Genomic DNA, 26,391 nt, shown 5'->3' with positions numbered 1-26,391 from the left:
CAGAGTCGAGGTGAGTGAAGCGGTTCAGGGGCTTGATGGCTGTAGGGTAACAACTGTACCTGAACCTGGTCATGTGGGATCTAAAGCTCCTGCACCTCTGGCCCAATGGGAGTAGAGAGAAAAGACCATGGCCTCTTTGGTGGGGATCCTTCATGATGGATGCTGCTTTCTTATGTCAGAGCTCCTTGTAAATGTGCTCAGTGTCTAGAGAGGGCTTTTCCTGTGTTGGACTGGGTCCCTATCCCTATCCACTGCTCTACTCTCTCTAAACTCATGGTTTTGTGGCTGGCCACAGCTCAAATGCCATCTACAAATTTGCCGACGACACCACTACTGTTGGCAGACTAGTGATATGCCAATATATTGATGCAATTACAAAGAAGGAAAGCCAGTGGCTATATTTCATTAGGAGTTTGAAGAGATTTAGTATGTCACCAAAGACTCTCGCAAATTTCTACAGATGCGAGAGCATTCCAACTGATTCCATCACCATCTGCTACGGAGGGGCTACTGCACAAGATTGGAAAAAGCTGCAGTGGGTTGTAAACTCAACCCGTTCCATCACGGGCATTAGCCTCTCCATCATTGAGGACATCTTCAAAAGGTGATGTCTTATCATCAAGGACTCTCACCAACCAGGACACGGCCTCTTCTCCTTACTACCATCAAGGAGAAGTTATAGGAGCCTGAACACACACCTTCAACATTTTAGAAATAGCTTCTTCCCCTCTGCCATCTGAATGGACAATAAACCCATGAACACTATTTTTGCACTACTTATTTATTTAAGATATATCTTATTATAATTTATAGCATATCTTATGTATTGAACTATACTGCTGCTGCAAAACAACTGTTAAGGATCTGGCCTGAACACTGGGTCGAAGGGCCTCTGCTGATAGCTCTGGATCACGACAGTCTTTAATTTCTGTTTTCTTTCACCTGGCCATGTGGGTTCTGGCCCAGCCCCTTTCCTTTTTGGACTTCCTCCAATGACCTGCTTGTCTCCTCATTTGCATCTACCTGTTTCTAATTTCCACTCATTACCCTGTCCATTTAAACCCTGCCTTGACTAGCATTCTCTGCCAGTTTGTCCTAGTTCTGACCTGTGTCGTTCTAGCCTGTCATTGCGGCTTCTGCCAACCGATTTTGCCTGTGTGCTCTGGATTGTCTGCCCTCGCCTGTCTGCCTTTCCTGGTAAGACCTCTGCCTGCCATTTTGGATTCTTGCCTGCCTTTTGTATTTGAAAGACTGTTGCCTCTGTGCTCCCTAATAAATCCTGGTGAAAAGGTATTCATTGGTCTGCACTTGAGTCCCGCTGAAACCTGACAGAACCTGACAACAACAAACTTCATGATGTATGTCAGTGATATTAAACCTGATTCTGATTCAAGTTCCTGGGCATTGACATCTCAGAGCACTTCTCCTGGGCCCACCATGTTGATACAATCATGAAGAAGGCACAGTATGCCAGCGGCTCTACTTCATGAGTCCGAGGAGAACTGTCATCAAAGATTCTGGCAAATAGCTACAGATTTACCATGAAGAGCTTCCTGACTGATTGTAGAACAAACCTGATTCTGATTACCAGTCTCTGGAATGTAAATGGAAACCCTTGGAGTTAAAGGGAGAACGTGCAAACTCCACACAGTCAGCTCCACAAGTCGCTGAAGCTGTGCGGCGGTAGTGCTACTGGTTGCATTACTGTGCTACTTATCAACTGACTCTAAGTTAAACTTTGCAGTATCTTTAGGTGGGGTCTAAAAGGAGAAGACTACAAATCAACTCACCTCTAATATAGGCTTACTTTGGCTATCAACATTTGAGAATTAGTCATCTAAAGCCCTCATTATATCCACTGGGTGGCCAAGTCTTCAAAAGTTTATGATTAAAATGAATGCTTGACATATGATTGAATTTCTTTTTGATGGTTGGATGCATATCTTCTTTCTATGCCAATAGATTTGTGATGCTTGGACACTGAAAAGGAAAAGCATAGCCTACCTGCGAGAAGCCGAGTTCCGCTTGCTCCCTGAACTGGACATAAGACCTTCAGGTGCTGAAATGCTGCCTGTGCTGCTGGATGAACTAAAGTCAGCTTCACTCCCTGCATAAAGGAACAGGAAAAAGGTATTAATTGGCACATTTACACAAGTATAATCTCCCACTGTCACAAATACCTCGCCCATATTTAGGGACATTGTAGGTATCAATGTCCCTGTGACACAACAGGTTACCTCTGTACCTCAGAGACTCAGTGCAGGCAAAATCAAAAGTACTGCTTCAGTGCAATTTGTATTGCAATCTGCAGTAAAGACAAAAGTAAAATTGCATGCACCAAATCAGTCTAAAACTGAAATCGTTTTATCATTTCGGCAAGTAAACTAAAACTAATGATTAAATTATACACATACACCCTCTGCACAGCGCTGCTCATTTGTAGTCAGTGATAAACAAAACCGACCATGACTTCTCAGATCATTCAGCAAAAGCTGCTTTGACTTAATCTGACAAATTGTGTTTTGTCATCAAGATATCTGCGAGACACAATCAATCCTGTTTAGTGGAGACCCGCTCTAATTACATAAATGGATCAGATTCAAGAATACCCTTTACTGTGAGTAATTGCTTGCACTGGCCCAGCACATGCTCTGCTATGGCACTAACATTGCTGTCAGCCATTCTGCGGGCCGGTTTGCTATATAGATTAGACTTGATGAGATTATCTTCCTACAGCATTGTTAAGCAGCTTCCTACTGTTGCCAGCAGCAGAGATCAAGAAAACCGCACCTAATCTAAATCAAGGAAACTGCTTGGTCCAAGTCCAAACCCCACCCCCGAGAAATTTAAAATTTAATTAGTTAATTCAAATTGCAACACGGAGGCTGCTGCAAATGCACAATCCGTGAGAACCAACCTACATATTGTTTGCAGAACATGTCTCTGCATGCAAACTATTCACCAGGGATTGGGCTTCATGCTGGAATGGTGCCAATTATGATTTTACCAAGAGGTAAGACATTAGGAAGGTTGGCAGTGTTGAAGACGAGAGGGAAAAATATTATGTATTACTCTCTCATTACTGCCTATCCCTTGTGATACAGACTTTCTAAACTAAAGCCAGGGGTTTAGTGAGACATTAGCAAACCAAAACACATACACACATGAAAACTTGCATTCCTCTAAGTTTCCATGACATCAGAACTTCTGAAAAGCTGTTTAGAGCCAGAGGACTCCTAAAGTGTAGTCACTGAAATAGGGTAGGCAACTTGCATACAGCAAGGGCTTCAAAGTGACCATACACTAAACAGCAGTGTGGCGATAACCAGTTTTAGCAATGTTTAACCCGGGATAAAGACTAGGCTGAATACTAGGGAGAGTCTAGGATCAGAGGTCACGGTTTCACAGCACAAAGATGTCCCTTTAGATCAGAGATGAGGAGGAATTTTTTTAGCCAGGTGTTGAATCTGTGGAGTGCACTGTAACAGATGGCTGTGGAGGTCAAATCATTGGGTATATTTACATTGGAGATTGACAGGTTCTTGATTAGTAAGAGCAACAAAAGTTACTGGGAGAATGGGGTTGAGAGGGATAATAAATCAGCTATGGCTGATGGTGAAGCAGACTTGATGGGCTAAATAGCCTAATTCTGCTCCTAGGTCGAATGGTCTTAAGAAATCGCCCCAAGGCTTTTAGTTTAATGTCTCATCTGAAAGGTAGCATCGAAGCAGTATCAAACTCCTTCAGTAATGCACGGTTATGCCTGCCTAATTTTTGTGCTCAAGTCTCTAATGACAGTTGAACCAGTTCCGACAAAGGATAAGCACCCCCTTCAACATTCCAGCTCCAGTGAATGAGGTGATCTAGAAATAGCCCTGTCTTTAATCAGCTATTCCAGAATGGCATTAGCTGACCAGCAGAGGTACGTACTCAAATGAGCTAAAAAAATGGCCAGGCACCTTCATTTATTATGTGCTGTGTTGTGTGATGTAGGTGATTAGGGTCCTTTGGCCATGATTGTTCTTAGCAAATATTTCTAAGTAGGTGGTTTGCCATTGCCTTTTTCTGGGTAGTCTCTTGACAAGACTGCTGACACCAGCCATTATCCATGAAACCATCAGACCATAAGACACAGGAGCAGAATGAGGCTATTCAGCCCATTGAGCCTGCTCTGCCATTCCAACATGGCTGATCCCGGATGTCCCTCAACTCCATACACCTGCCTTCTCACCATATCCTTTGATACTCTGATCAGGAAATCATCAACTTCTGCCTTAAATATACTCACTGATTTGGCCTCCACTGCAGTCTGTGGCAGAGCATTTCACAGATTTACTACTACCCTCTGGCTAAAAAATTTCCTCCTTACCTCTGTTCTAAAGGGTCACCCCTCAATTTTGAGGCTGTGCCCTCTAGTTCTGGATACCCCCACCATAGGAAACATATTTTCCACATCCACCCTATCTAGTCCTTCAGTAGGTTTCAGTGAGATCCCCTCACATTCTTCTAAATTCCAGTGAGTACAGGCCCAAAGCTGCCAAATGCTCCTCATATGTTAACCCTTTCATTCCCGGAATCATCCTCGTGAACCTCCTTTGGACTCTTCCAACACATCGTTTCTGAGGTATGGCAGAGTATTGTGCAGCCTGACCACTGTGCTATAAAGCCTCAGCATTATCTCCTTGCTTTTATATTCTCTTCCCCTTGAAATAAATGCCAACATTGCACTTGCCTTCTTTACCACAGACTCAACCTGTAAACTAACCTTCTGGGAGTCTTGCACAAGAACTCTAAGTCCCTCTGCACTGCTGATATTTGAACCTTCTCCCATTTAGATAACAGTCCGCATTAATGTTCCTTTTACCAAAATGCATTATCATAACTTTCCCAACACTGTATTCCATCCACCATTTTTTCTGCCCATTCTTCCAATTTGTCTTAAGTCCTGCTGCAATCATATTGCTTCCTCAGCACTACCTACCCCTCCACCTATCTTCGTATCATCCGCAAACTTTGCCACAAAACCATCAATTCCATTATCTAAATCACTGACAAACAATGTGAAAAGGAGCGGTCCCAATACTGATCTCTAAGGAACACCACCAGTCACCAGCAGCCAACTAGAAAAGGCCCTTTTTATTCCCACTCTCTGCCTCCTGCCTGTCAGCCATTCTGCTATCCATGCCAGTTCTTTCCTGTAACACCATAGGATTTTATTTTGTTAAGCAGCTTCATGTGTGGCACCTTATCAAATGCCTTCTGAAAATCCAAGTAAATGACATCCACTGCCTCTCCTTTGTCCACCCTGCTTGTTACTTCATCGAAGAACTCAGATTTGTCAGGCAAGATTTCCCTTTACAGAAACCATGCTAACCTTGACTTATTTTATCATTAAGTACCTCGAAACATCATCCTTCATAATAGACTCCAACACTTTCCCAACCACTGAGGTTAGGCTAACTGGCCTATAATTTCCTTTCTTTTGCTTTTCTCCCTTAAACAATGGAGTGACATTTGCAATTTTCCTGTCCTCCGAGACCTTCTTAAAGAGTAGTGACATTTGCCATCTTCCAGTTCTCTGGGACCATGCCAGAGTCAAGTGACTCTTGAAAGATCATGACCAATACATCTGTTATCTCTTCAGCAACCTCTCTCAGGACTCTGGGATGTAGTCCATCCAGTCCAGGTGACTTATCCACCTTAAGACCTTTCAGTTTGCCTAGCACTTTTCCCTTTGTAATAGCAATGGCACTTATTCTTGCTCTCTGACACTCACGGACCTCTGGCATACTGCTAGTGTCTTCCACAGTGAACACAGATGCAAAGTACCCATTAAGTTCATCTGCCATTTCTTTGTCCCCCATTACTACCTCACCTACCTCATTTTCCAGTGGTCCAATATCAACTCTCATCTCCCTTTTACACTTTATATAAATGAAAAAAAAAACTTCTGGTATCCTGCTTTATATTATTGGCTAGTCTGCCCTCATATTTCATCTTTTCCCTTCTTAGAGCTTATTTAGTTGCCTTTTTTTGGATTTTAAAAGCTTCCCAATCATCCAACTTCCTGCTCACTTTTGCTGCCTTATATGCCCTTTCCTTGGCTTGTTTGCAGTCCTTAACTTCCTTTGTCAGCCACTGTTGCCAACCCTGCCATTTGAGTACTTCTTTCTTTGTGGGACATATCTATCCTGCACCTTGTGAACTATTTCCAGAAATTTCAGCAATTTCTGCTCTGTCGTCATCCCCACTAGCATCCTCCTCCAATCCACCTGGGCAAGCTACTCTTCAGAGATTGTCTGCCTGGCATCAGTGGTCGCATAACCAGGAACCGTGATATGCACCAGCTGCTCACCATTGTTTCGTGTGATCCTTTGCAGGCTAGTGGAGGAAAGAATCACTTTACTCCTCCTTTGATAGAGACATATTCACCCTGCCATCTGGGCCAGGTACACTGTGTTCATAAAAGATAATCCAATCTATCTAATCTGTTTAAGATTATTCATCTGGAAAGTGACAGCAGTAATGTTACCAAAGAAGATTTACTTACCAATAATTGATGTTGCCTGCTCCTAATTAGATCTAGATTCTAACAAGAACTAAATTCCAGAGATTAAGGTGAGAAGAGCAAGTTCCCTTAGGAAGAAAGCATCAGTTGACCAAATGTGAAATCAAGATGTCTCAGTAAAAATGAAGTTAATTGGAATTAAGGAGAAACTCAATCAAAAGTACTTGCTCCACTGACTGGAGATAGGTCTGTTTGAATGAAATGTGTGGTTTTGCTGCTGGACAACCATGGTCCAATTACTGCAGATATTCCTCATCTTGACCCTCCAAGCCTCGCCTACGCCATTGGCAAGAGGGTTCACGAATATGATACCATGCACTCCAATCACCTGCATCTTATCAGCTGCAACAAGACTCAAACTTTGAGAACTTATAACTGGAAAGACAATGTGAAGAACACTCTATCTACTAATTTAAACACTGATTCCCCCACAAACGTCAGACGCCGTGTGTACCACTTCCTACTTTATAGATGTTACGGATCAGTACATTTTGCATCTCAATGACATTATACATTCTTCAGCTGAGTCATTGAAACAAAGAACACATGGTTACTTATCCCAATTTCAAAATTCAATCCTCTTGGAAAATAATTTGACCAATTAATACTCCAACCCATATATCATTAAATTATTATACTAATTCCATGCCACATTTGATAGGAAGAATTAAGTGTTTATGCACAGGACATCAGTTCATGATGAAATGAGAAAAAAAAGCTTTACCATTGATACTGCTGGTGGCAGGGTGTAATTTTCAGCTCACCCAGACCATGGTCAATGAACCAGCATGAAAGCAAAGACTGGTTTTAATCTTTTGAACTGCTTGAACTTGTAAGGCACTCCTTCCCTCTGCTAGCCTGCAAGTCACCCTTGGACAAACCAGATAAAAATTCCAAGCATTGGTTTGCGTACCCTGGTCCCTAGTAATCCAAAGATAGGACTACTATCGAAGCAGTTTACATTTAGCTAAGAACATTGGCAGTAATTACAGAAGACAAAAGCCTGTTGTTGCTGATCATCAGACGTAAATCTGTGTGACAACTGAGTAGGAGACTGCATCAAGTTTTCAATGGTATAGTGTGAATTGATTTGTTTGAAATTGAGGGGAAAATTTCAACATCATACAATGCCAGTGTGTATTAATTCATTTTTTAAGGATTTTTTGACACAGCTGTTTCTTATTTTGTTGTTGGGATAAGGCTTCAAAATAACTTTTGCTATGTCATTTTCATCACTCTTCTTCCATAAAATATTTTTATTGTCTTTTGTAATAACTGCCAATGTTCTCATAGCTAAATATAAGCTGCTTTGATAGTAATCCTGTCTTCTTTGGTTTACTAGAGACCAGGGTACATAAGCCATTGCCTGGAATTTACATTATTATATCTGGCTTGCCTGAGGGTGACCTGCAGGCTAGCAGTGGGAAGGAATGCCTTACACCTCCTTTGGTAGAGACGTATCTCTACCCTGCCACCCCATTATAATTCTGTTTAAAGTCAACAATTTTGCTTTACAGCCTCTATTCTTAGCATTTCTCATCAACATTGGGAGGGGGGGCTTCTTCACACAGTGGTGGGAGTACGGAATGAGCTGCCAGATGAGGTGGTAAATGCGGTTCTTTTTTAACATTTAAGAATAAGTTGGACAGATACATGGATGGGAGGTGTATGGAGGGATGTGGTCCGTGTGCAGGTCAGTGGGACTAGGCAGAAAATGGTCTGGCACAGCCAAGAAGGGCCAAAAGGCCTGTTTCTGTGCTGTAGTTTCTATGGTTTCTAACAGCACTGAGAAGAAAACCCAACATAAACATACATAACAGTGCCTTGTAAAAGCATTCATACCCTAACCCTTTCTTCACATAAATCAACTTAACTGAGATTTTTTATTTGTGAATCACATGCTCATATTTTCACAGTAGAAATCTCCCCCCCGCCCAAAAAAAGAAAATTGTAAAGCCTGAAAATCTAAAAATTCAAAAACTGAAATGTCAGCCATTTACAAGTATTCATCCCCCTTCTGCTCAGTACTTGGTTGAATCAGCTATAACAGCCAGTAGTCTTTTTGGGAAAGTCTCTATTAAATTGCCACAAGGTGATGGAGCAAGATTTGCCCATTCCTCCTTGCAAAATTGCGCAAGCTGTGCCAGGTTAGATCGGCAGAGATGGAGGACCGCAATCTTGAGGTCCTGGCAGAGATGCTCGATCAGGTTCAGGTCAAGTCAAGTCACATTTTATTGTCATTTCGACCATAACTGCTGGTACAGTACACAGTAAAAACGAGGCAATGTTTTTCAGGACCATGGTGCTACATGAAACAAGACAAAAACTACACTGAACTACATAAAACAACACAAAACTACACTAGACTACAGACCTACCCAGTACTGCATAAAGTGCACAAAACAGTGCAGGCATTACAATAAATAATAAACAAGACAATATGCACAGTAGAGGGCAAAAGGTTGGTGTCAGTCCAGGCTCTGGGTATTGAGAAGTCCGATGACTTGGGGGAAGAAACTGTTACATAGTCTGGTTGTGAGAGCCCGAATGCTTCGGTGCCTTTTGCCAGATGGCAGGAAGGAGAAGAGTTCGTATGAGGGTGCGTGGTGTCCTTCATAATGCTGTTTGCTTTACGGATGCAGCGTCTGGTGTAAATGTCTGTGATGGCGGGAAGAGAGACCCCGATGATCTTCTCAGCTGACCTCACTATCCACTGCAGGGTCTTGCGATCCGAGATGGTGCAATTTCCGAACCAGGCAGTGATGCAGCTGCTCAGGATGCTCTCAATACAACCTCTGTAGAATGTGGTGAGGATAAGGGGTGGGAGATGGACCTTTCTCGGACTTTGCAGAAAGTAGAGACGCTGCTGGGCTTTCCTTGCTATGGAGCTGGTATTGAGGGACCAGGTGAGATTCTCCACCAGGTGAACACCAAGAAATTTGGTGCTCCTAACAATCTCTACGGAGGAACCGTCGATGTTTAGCGGAGAGAGGTCGCTCCGAGTCCTCCTGAAGCCAACAACCATCTCTTTTTTTTGTTCACATTCAGAGACAGGTTAAGGTCAGTACTCTGACTGAGCCACACACGGACATCAATTTTTTTTTTTCGTTTGAAGCCACTCCCTGCTTGTTCTGGCAGTGTGCTTTGGGTTGTTGTCCTGCTGAAAAACAAACTTCCTTTCCAGTTTAAGTTTTCTGACAGAGACTACAGGTATTTATCCAGGATCTCTCTGTATATAGCAGCATTTGTCTTCCCACCAATCCTGACCAAATTTTCAGTTCTTGCTGCTGAAAAGCATCCCCATAGCATGATGCTACCTCCACCATACTTTAGCAGGGATGGTGTTACCTGGCTGCTGTGCAGTATTAGATTTTCGCCACACATACCAGTTAGTGTTGAGACCAAAAGATTACTTTCGTTTCATCTGACCACAGGAGCTTCCACATCTTTACGGTGTCTTCTAAGTGACGTTTTCAGTGACTTCGTTTAGAGGGACGGCCTGACCTAGGCAGTGTGGCTGTGGTTTCATATTTTTTCCACTTTGACATGATAGACCACACTGAGCTCTGAAGTATGTTCAGTGTGTTTGAGTTGGTCTTGTATTCTTCCCCAGATTTGTACTTCTCCATTGACGTACTTCCCTGACTTGTCTTGAATGCTCTTTTGTCATTTTGGTTTGGTCTGTTGAAAATGTACCATACTGTTCGACCTTACAGAGAGAGGGTATTTATTCAGGTGATCCTCCAATTATCTACATCAACATATTGGGTGAGTTGGGACAGTAATATACAGTATATTCCACCTGAGGAAAGCTAGCACAGTAGTTTCAAAGGAGAGGAATACTGTTTCAGCCTCTCAATTTTGATTTTTAATTTTTAGCAAGTTGTAGACAGGTATTAGAATTTTTTGATTTGACATGATGAATGATGTTTTGTAGATAAGATAAAAAAAATCTTACTTCAATATATTTCAAATTTAGAACATGAGAGAGTAAAATGTGAAATTAGTTGTGAGTGCTGAATACTTTTTCCAGTCACAGTTCATGTAAAATTAGGATTTGAGGAACTCCTATATTTCGGAGAAGAACACTTGTCTGATTTCTAATTTCCCATAATTTCTGAATTTATTGATTAATTAATTTTTGTTTAAAGATAGATTAACAGTCCTTTTTCACCCACTTAGATAAAACTAATAATATATATCAGAATTTAATAAATGCATTTAGAGGACTGAATTAAATTTATACAGAAAAGTGATTAATATTAAACCAATGTGAAGCTCACTATGTTCAATTGCAGACAAAAAGAAATGAATTACTTCTCAAAACATTTCAAGCACTAACCTTGAGTTTTTAAAACTGAAGAGAATTCTATGAATATCTGGGTAAAAAAAATTAATTTAAAAGAAGCTTAGCAATATGGAAAAAGTCTTTCAACCCTTAATATTAAAGAACTAAATATATCAGATCATTACTGCTACTGTAATTAAAATGTTAGATCTCAGCAATGTAATTGTACCTACTGTTCCTTAATGCATATTGAATGTATCATTCTCCTAACATGGATGAGGCCAATTTTTATGCAGCAGTGCATTGTGCTGAATCTTATATTTCCAAGCCAAATACTGAAAGGTGCAGAACTAGAAGAACTTAAGGACATACAAGTGGTGAGGAAAAAAAAGGTGTTTGGAGATGGATTTATCTGTGGTCAAGAAATTGTAGTAAAGAAGCCAATACAGATGACCATATCCACATGGTGGTTATGACTATGCATAGAAGGTTTAATATATAGAAAGGGAGAAGTGAGAGCAGTAAACCCAGGCGACCAGCTGGCAGGAAAATTTCAGTCTAGAATGAGTCATTGCTAAATATATTCCTGTTGTAGATATTCTCTGAGAAATCTGGGCTGAATCATCATTACTCACAAGAACAATTATGATAGGAATCAGAATCAAGTTTAATATAACTGACACGTCATGAAATTTGGTATTTTTCTGCAGCAGTACATTGCAATACATGATTTCAAAAGCTATAAATTACAATAGGTATATATATAAAAAATTAAGTAATGCGAAAAGAGAGAGAGAAATACTGAAGTAATGTTCATGGATTCATTGTCTATTCAGAAATCTGATGGTGGAGGGAAAGGAGCTGATCCTGAAATGTTGAATGTGTACCTTCATCCTTGATGGTAGCAATGAGGAGGGCATGTCCTGGGTGATGGGATGCCGTCATTTTGAGGCATCGCCTTTTGAACGTGCCTGGATGCTAGGGAAGTTAGAAACATAGAAAATAGGTGCAGGAGTAGGCCATTTGGCCCTTCGAGCCTGCACCGCCATTTATTATGATCATGGCTGATCATCCAACTCAGAACCCCGCCCCAGCCTTCCCTCCATACCCCCTGACCCCCGTAGCCACAAGGGCCATATCTAACTCCCTCTTAAATATAGCCAATGAACTGGCCTCAACTGTTTCCTGTGGCAGAGAATTCCACAGATTCACCACTCTCTGTGTGAAGAAGTTTTTCCTAATCTCGGTCCTAAAAGGCTTCCCCTCTATCCTCAAACTGTAGCCCCTCGTTCTGGACTTCCCCTACATCGGGAACAATCTTCCTGCATCTAGCCTGTCCAATCCCTTTAGGATCTTATACGTTTCAATCAGATCCCCCCTCAATCTTCTAAATTCCAATGAGTTCAAGCCCAGTTCATCCAGTCTTTCTTCATATGAAAGTCCTGCCATCCCAGGAATCAATCTGGTGAACCTTCTCTGTACTCCCTCTAGGGCAAGGATGTCTTTCCTCAGATTAGGGGACCAAAACTGCACACAATACTCCAGGTGTGGTCTCACCAAGGCCTTGTACAACTGCAGTAGTACCTCCCTGCTCCTGTACTCAAATCCTCTTGCTATAAATGCCAGCATACCATTCGCCTTTTTCACCGCCTGCTGTACCTGCATGCCCACTTTCAATGACTGGTGTATAATGACACCCAGGTCTCGTTGCACCTCCCCATTTCCTAATCGGCCACCATTCAGATAATAATCTGTTTTCCTATTTTTGCCACCAAAGTGGATAACTTCACATTTATCCACATTAAATTGCATCTGCCATGAATTTGCCCACTCACCCAACCTATCCAAGTCACCCTGCATCCTCTTAGCATCCTCCTCACAGCTAACACTGCCGCCCAGCTTCGTGTCATCCGCAAACTTGGAGATGCTGCATTTAATTCCCTCATCCAAGTCATTAATATAGATTGTAAACAACTGGGGTCCCAGCACTGAGCCTTGCGGTACCCCACTAGTCACCGCCTGCCATTCTGAAAAGGTCCCGTTTATTCCCACTCTTTGCTTCCTGTCTGCTAACCAACTCTCTACCCACACCAATATCTTACCCCTAATACCGTGTGCTTTAAGTTTGCACACTAATCTCCTGTGTGGGACCTTGTCAAAAGCCTTCTGAAAATCCAAATATACCACATCCGCTGGTTCTCCCCTATCCACTCTACTAGTTACATCCTCAAAAAATTCTGAGATTCGTCAGACATGATTTTCCTTTCACAAATCCATGCTGACTTTGTCCGATGATTTCACCGCTTTCCAAATGTGCGGTTATCACATCCTTGATAACTGACTCCAGCAGTTTCCCCACCTCCGACGTTAGGCTAACCGGTCTATAATTCCCTGGTTTCTCTCTCCCTCCTTTTTTAAAAAGTGGAGTTACATTAGCCACCCTCCAATCCTCAGGAACTAGTCCAGAATCTAACGAGTTTTGAAAAATTATCACTAATGCATCCACTATTTCTTGAGCTACTTCCTTAAGCACCCTGGGATGCAGACCATCTGGCCCTGGGGATTTATCTGCCTTCAATCCCTTCAATTTACCTAACACCACTTCCCTACTAACATGTATTTCGCTCAGTTCCTCCATCTCACTGGACCCTCTGTCCCCTACTATTTCTGGAAGATTATTTATGTCCTCCTTAGTGAAGACAGAACCAAAGTAATTATTCAATTGGTCTGCCATGTCCTTGCTCCCCATAATCAATTCACCTGTTTCTGTCTGCAGGGGACCTACATTTGTCTTTACCAGCCTTTTCCTTTTTACATATCTATAAAAGCTTTTACAGTCCGTTTTTATGTTGCCTGCCAGTTTTCTCTCATAATCTTTTTTCCCATTCCTAATTAAGCCCTTTGTCCTCCTCTGCTGAACTCTGAATTTCTCCCAGTCCTCAGGTGAGCCACTTTCTCTGGCTAATTTGTATGCTACTTCTTTGGAGTTGATACTATCCCTAATTTCTCTTGTCAGCCACGGGTGCACTACCTTCCTTGATTTATTCTTTTGCCAAACTGGGATGAACATTTGTTGCAGTTCATCCATGCAACCTTTAAATGCTTGCCATTGCATATCCACTGTCAATCCTTTAAGTGTCATTTGCCAGTCTATCTTAGCTAATTCACGTCTCATACCTTCAAAGTTACCCCTCTTTAAGTTCAGAACCTTTGTTTCTGAATTAACTATGTCACTCTCCATCTTAATGAAGAATTCCACCATATTATGGTCACTCTTACCCAAGGGGCCTCTCACGACAAGATTGCTAATTAACCCTTCCTCATTGCTCAAAACCCAGTCCAGAATAGCCTGGACTGTTAGTGCAGAGGGAGCTACAGAGGCCCAGGTTTTAGAGCTTGTTGATTAGTACTGAGGGTATGATGGAGATGAATTGTGAGCTGTAATCAATAAGCAGCAGCCTGACATACAACAGGTATTACTATTGTGCGGGTGATCCAAGGCCAAGTGGCAAGACAGTCAGATTGCATCCACTGTAGATCTATTGTGGCGATAGGCAAATTGCAGCAGGTCCAGGACCTTGCTTAGGCAAGAGTTGATTCTGGCCATAACCAAACTGTCAAAGCACTTCATCACCGTAGATGTGAGTGCTTCTGGGCAATAGCCATTGAGGTAGCTCACCCTGCTCCTCCTGGGCACTGGAATGATTGTGTCCCTTTTGAAGCAGGCGGGAAACTGTGACTCTCAGCAGTGAGAGATTGAAGATGCACTTGAAGACACTCACCAGTTGGTTGGCATAGATTTTCAGAGCCCTACTAGGTATACAATCAGGGCCTGATGCCTTGTGAGGGTTCACCCTGTTGACATTCTGATACCAGCCTCTAGGACAGAGATCCTCAGGGATTTGTGCAGGTGTAGTTTTATTCTCCCCTTTTAAAGTGTGCAGAAAAGGTGTTGAGTTCATCTGGTGTGAAGCATCACAGCCATTTGTGAGGTTAGGTTTCGCTTTGTAGGAAGCAATGGCCTGCAGATTCTGCCAGAGCTAACATGCTTCTGATTCTGTCTCTAACCTCAATCAGAATTGATTTTCAACCGTTAAAAGCCTAAATAAATAGGGTTGGGTTACAGAATAAATATACAAAGTCTGAAACACTTAAGAGGAAATGACCTGCTTTTATGTAGTGACTTTCACCTCCTTTTGAAAACGTCTCAGATAGAAGAACTTCTGACGTGCAGCTGCCACTACAATAGAGAAAATGAATATGCACTTGGCACACAGTAAAGCAATCTGTTTACTTTATTGATATTGAGAGATAAATATTGGCCTGAACTTGGAAAATAACCATTTTCACAGAGGTCAGATACCTCAACACTAATCAAATAAGGGTCTTGTTCTGTCAGTCTAAGAACAGAAAGAATCTCAATGCCATATGAATATATAATTTTATATCTTGTGCTTTGCCAGGCAATGAAAGTTTATTGTCCTCCTTTCCACCAGGAATACTGATGTATTTTCCCTGGCATTTGTTACCACATCCACTTGGCACACTTGGTAATTTCTGTAGGAAAATCGGTCAAATTTATAAATGACCTGGAAGAGGAAGTAGAAGAGTGGGATAGTAAGTTTGCTGATGACACAAAAGTTAGGGGTGTAGTGGATGGTCTGGAGGGTTGTTAGAGGTTACAGAGCAACATCGATAGGATGCAGAACTGGGCTGACAAGTGGCAGATGGAGTTCAACGCAGATAAGTATGGTGGTTCATTTTGGTAGGTCAAATTTGAAGACAGAATACAGTATTAATGGTAAGACTCTCGGCAGTGTGGAGGATCAGCGAGATCTTGGGGTCCATGTCCATAGGACACTCAACGCTGCTGCGCAGGTTGACAGTGTTAAGAAAGTGTATGGTGTGTTGGCCTGCAACAGCCGTGGGATTGACTTCAAGAACTGTGAGGTAATGTTACAGCTATAAAAGACCATAGTTAGACCCCACTTGGAGTACTGTGTTCAGTTCTGGTTACCTCATTACAGAAAGGATGTGAATGCTATAGAGATAGTGCAGAGGAGACTTGCAAGGATGTTGCCTGGATTAAAGAGCATGCCTTATGAGAATAGGTTGAGTAAGCTTGGCCTTTTTTCCTTGGAGCATTGGAGGATGAGAGGCGACATGATAGAGGCATATAAGATGATGAGAGGCATTGATCATGTGGATAACCAGAGGCTTTTTCCAAGGGCTGAAATGGCTAGCACAATGGGGCATAATTTTAAAGTGCCTGGAAGTAGGTACAAGGGGGATGTCAGAGGTAAGTTTTTAAACAGAGAGTGGTGAGTGCATAGAATACACTGCCAGCAAGGGTGGTAGAGGCAGATACAATAGGGTCTTTTAACAGACTTGAATCAGTGCATGGAGCTTAGAAAAATAGAGAGCTGTGCAGTAGGAAAATTCTAGGCAGTCACTAGAGTAGGCTACATGGTCAGCACAACATTGTGGGCTGAAGGGCCTGTAATGTGCTGTAGATTTCTATGTTCTATGTTCAAATCCTTTCTTAAGATTGCATTGGATGGCATGGCTCTGAACAGTTTGTTCTTAGAGATGGGGAGATGGGTTCTCTATCATGCTCTTAAGTGGGTCTAAATGAAAGCCCTCAAAATAATAACCAACACAAGCATATTGCGTCAAATGTCAACTCTTCGAAAAGAACTGCAAGGGTGGTGGTGAAGAATAATCTGACAGAGGCATTCAAGAGGCTCTTAGAGAGGCCCATGCATGTGCAGGAAATGAAAGTATGTAAACATTTTTCTGGCAGAAGGGGTTAATTTAGTTGGGCATTTGATTACTGACTCAGTTTGTTCAGCACAACATCACCGATTGAAGGGCCTGTCCTGTTCTATAATCTATGTTCTAGATTCTATTTTCCAAAATCCTACATATTCAACAATGCTAAGTTCCATTGAAACACGTTCCAGTAAGCATAACAGAATTCAAAGTTTATTAAAAAAATAAATCATAGTACTTTCCACAATCAATCCATGTCAGTTACGTTGCCTTGCTCCCCCTCATCTTTGGTGAACTTAACGATTTAATTGGTTGGAACAAGACACATTTTGATTAATTTAGAATCAGAATCAAGTTTAATATCACCGGCACAAGCCGATGTTTGGCTCTTTTACCAATTAAAGCTTCCATTGTTTGCTGACCAAAACAACGAGGACGATCGAAACATCGAAGTGGGTGCAGAGGGCGAGCACTGGCTGCCTGTCTTCTGATCATTCTCTTATGCTTTCAGTCAGGGGAGAGCCTGCCGCTGTGGAGAGTGTTGCCCAAGTTTTTTCTGCATTTTGGATGTGGACTTGACTATAAAATCTTTTTCTCACTCTTATAGTTTTTAAGCTCTTTTTTTTCACCCAATCTTCGTTTTATTTTGTGTGGGGAGGAGGGATTTGGGTGTCAATGTTCCTGTTTCATTCTTTTTTTTTTCAGGAAGGTGGGATTTGGGGGGGGATTGATGATCCTGCAGCTTTTCCTTTCTTTCTTGGTTTCACAGCTATGCAGAGAATTGAAGAATTTCAGTGTTGTACACTTTGATAAGAAAATGAACCTTTCAACCTTTGATATATCATGAAATTTGTTAACTTATCGGCAGCAGTACAATGCAATACATGATAACATAGAAAAAAACAAGTAAATCAATTTTAGTAAGCATATATATGTATTTTAAATAGTTAAACTAAAAAAGTGCAAAATCAGAAATAATACAAGTGAGGTAGTGTTCATAGGTTCAATGTCCATTTAGGAATTGAATGGCAGAGGGGAAGAAGCTTTTGCTGAGTATGTGCCTTCAGGCTCCTGTACCTCCTTCCTGATGGTAACAAAGAGAAGAGGGCATGTCTTGGGTGATTAGGGGTCTTTAATAATGGATGTCGCCTTTCTGAGGCACTGCTCCTTGAAAGTGTATTGGATACTACGGACGCTAATACCCATGATGGAGCTGACTAATTTTACAACTTTCTGTAGCTTCATGAGTTCCTGTGCAGTAGCCCAGCCCCCTGTACCAGACAGCAATTCAGCCTAGCAGAATGCTCTCCACGGTACATCTGAAGAAGTTTTTGAGTGTCTTAGGTGATCAACCAAATCTCTTCAAACTCCTCATGAAATGTAGCTGCCGTGTTGCCTTCTTTATAACTACATCGATATGTTGGGTCCAGGTTAGATCCTCAGAGATATTGACACTTAGGAACTTGAAGTTGCTCTCTCTCCCCACTCCTGAACCCTCTGAGGATTGGTATGTGTTCCTTCATCTCACCCTTCCTGAAGCCAATGATCAGCTCTTTGGTCTTACTGACGTTGAATGCCAGGTTGTTGCTACCCTCAATTAGCTGGTATATCTTATTCTGTGTGTTGGGGCATAGCCAAGTGGTTAAGGCATCAGTCTCATGACCTGAAGGTCGCTAGTTCGAGCCTCAGCTGAGGCAGTGTGTTGTGCCCTTGAGCAAGGCACTTAACCACACATTGCTCTGCGACGACACCGGTGCCAAGCTGTATCGGCCCTAGTGCCCTTCGGTGGCATAGAGAGGGGAGACTTGCAGCATGGGCAACTGCCGGTCTTCTATACAACCTTGCCCAGGCCTGCGCCCTGGAAACCTTCCAAGGCGCAAATCCATGGTCTCACGAGACTAACGGATGCCTATATGTATCTTAATCTGGACACCCTCTCATCGCCATCTGAGATTTTACCAACAATGGTTGGCAATCAGCAAACTTAAAGATGGTTTTTGAACTATGCCTAGCCACAAAGTACAGAGAGATGGTTGAGCAGTGGGCTAAGCACATACCCCTGAGGTGCACCAGTGTTGATCGTCAGCAAGGAGGAGATATTAGTACCAATCTGCTCAGATTGTGTTCTTCCAGTTAGAGAGTCGAGGATCCAGGTGCAGAGGGAGGTACAGAGGCCTAGGTTCTGTAGCTTATCAGTCAGGACTGTGGGAATGACGGTGTTAAATGCTGAGCTATAGTCAATGAACAGCATCCTGACATAGGTGTTTGTATTTTCATCTTTTTTTTTATTGAAAACATTTGGAAATAATCTTCATGGCTATAAATTTGGACAGTCCATGGTAAAGCTGATAGATACACAACTCCATATGGAAATGATTTATTATTCATAAAAAGACACCTGTGCTGAGTCTGGATAATGTTAGAGCAGCTGGATGTGAAATTGGACATCTGTGGTACTTAAAAATAACCCATTTTGATATAAACTTATTTCCTTTCATATTCTCCAAATATACATCATAATCAGGTTTAAGATCACCTGCATATGTTGTGAAATTTGTTGTCTTTGCAGTACAATGTAATACATAACAATAGAAAACAATGTAAATTATAGTCAGTAAGTATATTAAGTAGTTAAATTAAATACGTAGTGGAAAAATAGAAATGAACAAGTAGTGAAGTAGGGTTCATGGGTTTAATGTCCACTCAGAAATCAGATGGCAGTGGGGAAGGAGCTGTTCCTGAATTGTTGAATGTGTGCCTTCAGCCTTCTGTACCTGCTCCTGATGGTAACAATGAGAACAAGACATAACCTGGGTAATGGGGATTTTTAATGACGGAGGCCACCTTTTTGAAGTATCACTCTATGAAAATGTCCTGGATACTACAGAGCCTGTGATGGAGCTGACTAAGTTTACAACTCTCTGCAGCTTATTCCGATCCTGTGTAGTAGCCCTCTCCCCGCCCCCACCACACACCCATGCCGTATGGTGGTGCAGCCAGTTAGAATGCTCTCCAAGGTACATCTGTAGAAATTTGCAAGTGTCTTTGGTTACACACCAAATCTCCTCAAACTCCTCATGAAATATAGCCACTGTCACGCTTTCTTTGTAGCTATATTGATATGTTGGGCCCAGGGTAGTTCTTCAGATATTGACAGATTTATGATGCCAACTATTGCAAGAAATAGTCGAGGTGAATAATTTATCTATTGCACTGTACATCATGTCGTGCATTTCTTTGTTACTAAAGCACAAATGCAAATACAATATATTTTACATAGGTAAATTGATGCAAAATATATTTCATAGAAACTACAGCACAGAAACAGGCCTTTTGGCCCTTCTTGGCTGTGCCGAACCATTTTCTGCGTAGTCCCACTGACCTGCACATGGACCATATCCCTCCATACACCTCCCAACCATGTATCTGTCCAATTTATTCTTAAATGTTAATAAAGAACCTGCATTTACCACTTCATCTGGCAGCTCATTCCATACTCCCACCACTCTCTGTGTGAAGAAGCCCCCCTTAATGTTCCCTTTAAACTTTTCCCCCCTCACCCTTAACCCATGTCCTCTGGTTTTTTTTTCTCCCCTTGCCTCAGTGGAAAAAGCCTGCTTGCATTCACAATAGACATTATGAACAAGTACGGTGCTGAATCTCCATTTAGAAATTATAATGTGCATGATTCATTTGGCCAAGTAACTCGTATCATTTTAACATTTGTTTTACTGTCTGCTGATTTTAAAATCAGAATGCAAAAAGGTCAAAAAGATAAAAGCCAGAGGTAAAGAAGCAAACTCTTATCTAATCCAATAAATATAGGGGGGTAGATTTCACCCATACTCAGCACGCCAAACCCTGAGGGTAGCTCCTGGCCTTGGTCCTGAATATTTATGGCATGCTGCCTTATTACACAAAAGCAAGCTGCAATTGTTACGCTTCGCTTCGCTTCCCTCTATAATAAATCTCCATTATATGTGGGCCCTGCCTCTACATTATATTCTGAATGTGTGTTTGGGAATTGAATGCTAGTTAAATACTTTCTTTGTGTTCACCAAAATTAGAGAGAGATCGCCCTGCTAGAGATCAAAGGCAGGTTTGTCAAAGACTTCAGCTGCACGGTAATAAAAAAATTATTCTGTGCTGGGTAAGAAGATTACTTTTGGTTACACCCTGGGTGCCCAGCAAACTGAAGAACTTCACAACAGATGATTGGTAACAGAGCTCCAGAAAACATTGATCCACTCAGTTTCTCCTCATAAGGAGGCCTCTTCCCTCAGGATTCAATCTTTGAATGTTTTATCTACCCACTGTAAGGAAAATATATCTGTCATGATGGAAGGAGCTCAAAGCAGCCTGAGGGCACAAAGCCCTTGTAATTGTAGGAAGACTTCCACATTCTTCCATTTCAATCCTCTTGGCATAAACAGTCAATATGATGTTTGCTTTCCCGACTGCATGCTGGACCAGGATTGTAACTATAGGCGATCTCTTCACAAGGACCAAATTTCTCCGAATATTAACATTTACTTATCTCCTGTTACCTAAGAGGATAATTTTTCATTTCCTCACATACACAACTTGCTAGTTTCATCCGTCTCATCCCTCTGCAGTTTGCTTTCACACCTAAATGCTGCGTTACACGTGAACATGCATTCGTTACAGTCCATCCCATATCTCATCACTGAGAAAGTATGAAGCCGTAGCTCGGAACCGTAGAGGCAGGCACTTCAGCCTAGAAATTGGACCTGTTTGCACTCAGTTTTATGCATCAAATGTGGAAGAAAAAAAAGGATGTACATGTTCAGGAGCGGGAAACCAGAGGTCCATGAGCCAGTCCTCATTGGAGGTTCAGAGGTGGGGAGAACTTTAAATTCCTCAGTGTTACCATTTCAGAGGATCTGACCTGGACTCAGCATGTAAATCCAATCGCGACGAAAGCACGGCAGTGCCTCTACTTCCTGAGAAGTCTGCAGAGATCTGGCACGTCATCAAAAACTCTGACAAACTTCTATAGATGTGTAGCTGAGAGTGCATTGACAGGCTGCATCACCAGCTGGTGAGGACAATCTGACAAAAGGTAGCCGATTCGGCCCGGCTAACCACAGGTAAAACCCTCCCAACCATTGAGTGCATGGTAGGAAAGCAGCATCCATCATGATCCTCACCACCCAGGCCATGCTCTTTCCTTGCTGCAGCCTTCATTAGGCAGAAGGGACAAGAGAATAAGGACTCGTACCACCAGGTTCAGGAACAGTTACTACCCCTCAACCATCAGGCTCTTGAACAAAAGGGGGATAACTACACTCGCTTGCCCCATCATTGAGATGCTCCCACAAACAATGATCTCACTTTAAGGATTCTTCACCTCATGGTCTTGTTATTTATTGCTATTTATTAATATTTGCATCTGCATAGTTTGCTGTTTTCTGCACACTGGTTGCTCTTTCACTGATCCTGTTATAGTTACTGTGACAAGAATACACATAGATTAAGATGTAGCTGTCCTGTGCTGGCACCAGTGGGATCAGCAGTTGGTCTGCCACCTGTCTTCAGGAGAGAGAGATAAGGAAAACAATGGAGCAGCATTGGAGATGTGTAATGAAGGGACGGGAGAGAGAGTAACAGAAGGAGAGGGCTGTCAAGAGCGGCTCCCCCTTTGAACCTTGAACTGTTTGAAGTGATGGACAGGCGATACCCCAGCAGGGGGATAAAAAGGGACAGGTTCGCTAAGGCAAGACACACATAACACCCGAGGTAACGAGACCCTGGAAGCGGTGCGCCTCTCACAAGTCGGTGGAAAGCTGTTGGACGGCTGATCGCGGGATCAAGCCATAGACACTCAGGGTGGAAAGGCACGATCGGCGGGAACCTGGTGGGTGTCCACCCTTGCCTGGGTGCTGGGTTCACTGCAGAGAAACGGTCGTATCTGGAAACGGAGGGGTCACGGTCGGTGACCTCAGATGACATCACAAAGGACTCGCCCGAAAGCTGACTGTGAAGGTCTGTGTGGAAGCTTTGAATATTCATTCGTTTTTGCTCTCTCTCTCCTTCCCCCACACTGTCCATCTCCCACGGCAGCGATTACTGCGAACTGAACTGAACTAAATTGAACTGAACTTTGCGTCACTTTGAAACTGGTCATTTACCCCTAGTCAACGATAGAGCTTGATTGATCCTGTTATCTTAATTCTGTGTACATGTATGTTTATCATTGCTGAACTGTTGCATTCATTATCCTTTTGATTAGAGTACTGTGTTGCTTGTTTCTTTAATAAAACTTTCTTAGTTCTAGTAATCCAGACTCCAACTGAGTGATCCATTTCTGCTGGTTTGACAACCCAGTTACGGGGTATGTAACATTACTATCCTATAGATGTGCTGAGTATGCCCACAGAAAAGTGAACCTCAGGGTTGTATATGGTGATATGTCTGTACTTTAATAATAAAATTACTTTGAACCTTACTGCACTCTTGTTCAGCGGGAATCTTGCCTACTGGGAAGTCGGGAATATATTTCTAGTCTAGGCTCACCCTTGCTATTTCTATGGCCTCCCTTGCAAATGATTATGTTCCAAACACATGATCTCCCCTTCGGCCCTTCCAACATAAAGTGTCACTGCAGCCTGTTTTTAACTTCTCATAAAACTAGTTTAAGAAGTCAGAAAATTGACAAGCAGGTGTTATGAAAGTGCCTTGACTGGACTCAGCTGTTTTGATTTAAGTACGTGCCTGCCTGATTGAAATGGGACCCCTCATTGATGAAACGTTGAGAATAATATGTTACTACTCCTCGACCATCAGGCTGTTGAATAAAAGGGGATAACTACACTCACTTGCCCCATCATTGAGATGTTCCCACAAACAATGGTCGTACTTTAAGGATTCTTTATCTCACGGTCTTGTTAATTATTGCTATTTATTTATACCTGCATTTGCACAGTTTGTTGTTTTCTGCACTCTGGGTGATCTTTCATTGATCCTGTTATAGTTACTATTCTATAGATGTGCTGAGTATGCCCACAGGAAAAGTAATCTCAGGGATCTATACAGTGACATATATGTACTTTGGTAATAAAACTGACTGAAATTTATTACCTCATTATGGCAAATGTTCATAATCACATGACATAAATTTGTGATCACTATAAGCAGAATCATAACCAGGTTTATTACCACTGAAGTTATGTCATGAAATTTTGTTGTTTTGTGGCAGCAGTACAGTAGAATACATTTAAAAAACACTCTAAGTTACAATAAGAAATATAGAACCAAGGAAGTATGTGCATAAAGAGTGTGTCCATCAATATTTGCAGCACATCTCTGTGGCACCTCATTTCTTGTTACAGATACTGTAGCTACCACTTTGAAGGTTCCGACCCACTTCCCATTGATATTGGCAGCTGCGATGTCTGGAGGCAGCTGCTGCATTGAAAAACACACATCATGCTTTAGAATACTAAAATGGGGAGGACTGCCCTGGTGACTCTTTTTTAAAAAGGAAGATGAATTTCTCCAATTTAGTCATTTGTAATAGGCACTACAATTGGGAATTCAGGCTAAAGGGAGCACATATTTACCAAACAAAATGCTGGAGGAACTCAGAGGGCCAGGCAGCATCTATGGAAAAGAGTTAACAGTTCACGTTTCATCCTGGTGAGGGTTCTCATCGACTGTTTACTCTTTTCCGTAGATGCTGCCTGCCCTGCTGAGTTCCTCCAGCACTTTGTGTGTCCTGCTTTGGATTTCCAGCATCCGCAGATTCCTAAACATCTCAACAGATAGGTCACTTGGCTCACAGAGCATGTCAGCGTCAGTGATCTGGGTTCAATCCTGATCTCGGGTGCTGCCTAAGTGGTGTTCGCATGTCTTCATGTGACTATGTAGGTGTTTCTGGCTTCCTCCCACGTCCCAAACGAGTGTGAGCTGATAGGTTAACTGGCCAAACTAAATTGACCCTACTGTGTATCAGTGGTAGAAGCTGGAGGATTTGAGAGAGTGGAATTAACATGGGAATGGATGGTTGATGAATGGTGTGGCCAAAAGGACTGTTTCCATGGTGTTTCTCAATAATACTATGACTCTTAAGAACATTCAATTTAACTTTAGCTAGTTTATGAAGGATAAAGTGACATGTCCCATAAATAATCAAGCAAACTATCGAGGGGAACCAGCAAGGATATGGAATCTCAAAGCATTACTTCATGAGAGCATAGCATTTTATTAGTATTGTGATGTGATCATGCCTAAAGTTAGGTGAAAGTCTACTTCCTATCCATACTTAATATTTACTCAACACCACAATATAGACATTGCTACTTCAAGTGATTGTCAATCTCCCCTCACTGGCAAAGAAAGGGTAACAATGGAGGAACTTTGACTACAGTGCTGCTTCTCCACAGGATGCACAATTGCAAACATTTTCAATGCAATATGAACCTTAAAACTATGCCCTCTTGTGCTAGGGCTGAAATGGCTAGCACGAGAAGGCATAGTTTTAAGGTGCCTGGAAGTAGATACAGAGGAGATGTCAGGGGTAAGTAATTTACGCAGAGAGTGGTGAGTGTGTGGAATGGGCTGCCGGCGGTGGTGGTGGAGGCAGAAACAATAGGGTCTTTTAAGAGACTCCTGGATAGGTACATGGAGCTCAGAAAAATAGAGGGCTATAGGTAAGCCTAGGTAATTTCTAAGGTAAGGACATATTCGACACAGCTTTGAGGGCCAAAGGGCCTGTATTGTGCTGTAGGTTTTCTATGTTTCTAAATTACAAGAAAGTCAGTAGTTTCTGAACAGATTAAAATAATATTTCAATCTTTCTTAAAAGATTATGGTTTGTCAGTTTTTTCCTTAACCTCTTGAGCAAGTTCCTTCTTTATTTTACTGTAAAGTATTTAAACTGGTAGTTAAATAGAATAGGTATATTCTTTAGTTTCTGGCCTGCCGCCTGTGAAAGGTGATTGGCTGCTCTGCCTGATTGGTGATGTCACTGTTGCTAGACGCCACAGATCCTCTGCACAAGATGTTAAACAGCAGCACTTGTCAAGCGAGGAGAAATCTGTAGTTCACGGCTCACTGAAGCATTTTTGGACTTGTTGAGGACAGTGACAAGAACAATTTCTTTACTGTTGATGGATAAAATACTGTCCTTTGTTTCTCTCCTTGTGCTTTTAAACCCAGCATTTTTCAGTGGTCGTTTAGGCAAGAAATAAGCAAGCTGAATAATGATTAAACCCAAACTGGGTAATCTTTTACTGGACTAAATTCAAATCCAATCAAAACTAACTCTGGAGAATAAGTTTCTACTTATTTATTTCACCATCTATTATTTTCTATGACTATCATAACTGTGCAAGGTCCATCCTGTTATTTTCTTTCCAGCCAGTTCACAATTCTTTGCTGTTATCCAGAGAAAGCCTCTTCAATATTTTAACCATATGATTTGCCATGACAACGGAGAATGAAGGGATAAAAACGAGCCTATCGGAAAAAGGCCAGCTCTTCAGGGAATGCAGCTGATAAACAGCACTGTTCCTGCATGGCAACAGATCATTGTAGTCCTATGCAAGCCAAAATTGATGAGGAAGATTCCATTTCTTCACTCTTCATTTTCATAATCAATACTCCCATTACATTACTGATATTGTTCAGATTTTTGAGTTCTTTTTCTTTCCTAATTCATTAAACTATTATAAGTGGACCGCAAGCCTGGAAATATAATAAACTGAAGATAAAAATACATAGATTTATTTTCCACAATTTG

General features: G+C 41.9%; 1 protein-coding gene across 4 annotated transcripts in view; it reads right to left on the bottom strand.

The window, feature by feature from the left end:
* The window catches only part of sybu (syntabulin (syntaxin-interacting)), a 133,135-nt gene that overhangs the window by 33,623 nt on the left and 73,121 nt on the right, over positions 1–26,391 (bottom strand). For all 4 annotated transcript variants that reach the window (XM_072252742.1, XM_072252732.1, XM_072252761.1 and 1 more), the window contains one exon: positions 2,005–2,107. In XM_072252742.1, coding sequence (XP_072108843.1) covers positions 2,005–2,107 — 103 coding nt within the window. The remainder of the gene's footprint in view (positions 1–2,004; positions 2,108–26,391) is intronic.

The sequence above is a fragment of the Mobula birostris genome, chromosome 1 (genome assembly GCF_030028105.1).
Source record: "Mobula birostris isolate sMobBir1 chromosome 1, sMobBir1.hap1, whole genome shotgun sequence".
NCBI classification, from domain to species: domain Eukaryota; kingdom Metazoa; phylum Chordata; class Chondrichthyes; order Myliobatiformes; family Myliobatidae; genus Mobula; species Mobula birostris.
This window is presented reverse-complemented; position numbering and strand designations above follow the sequence as displayed.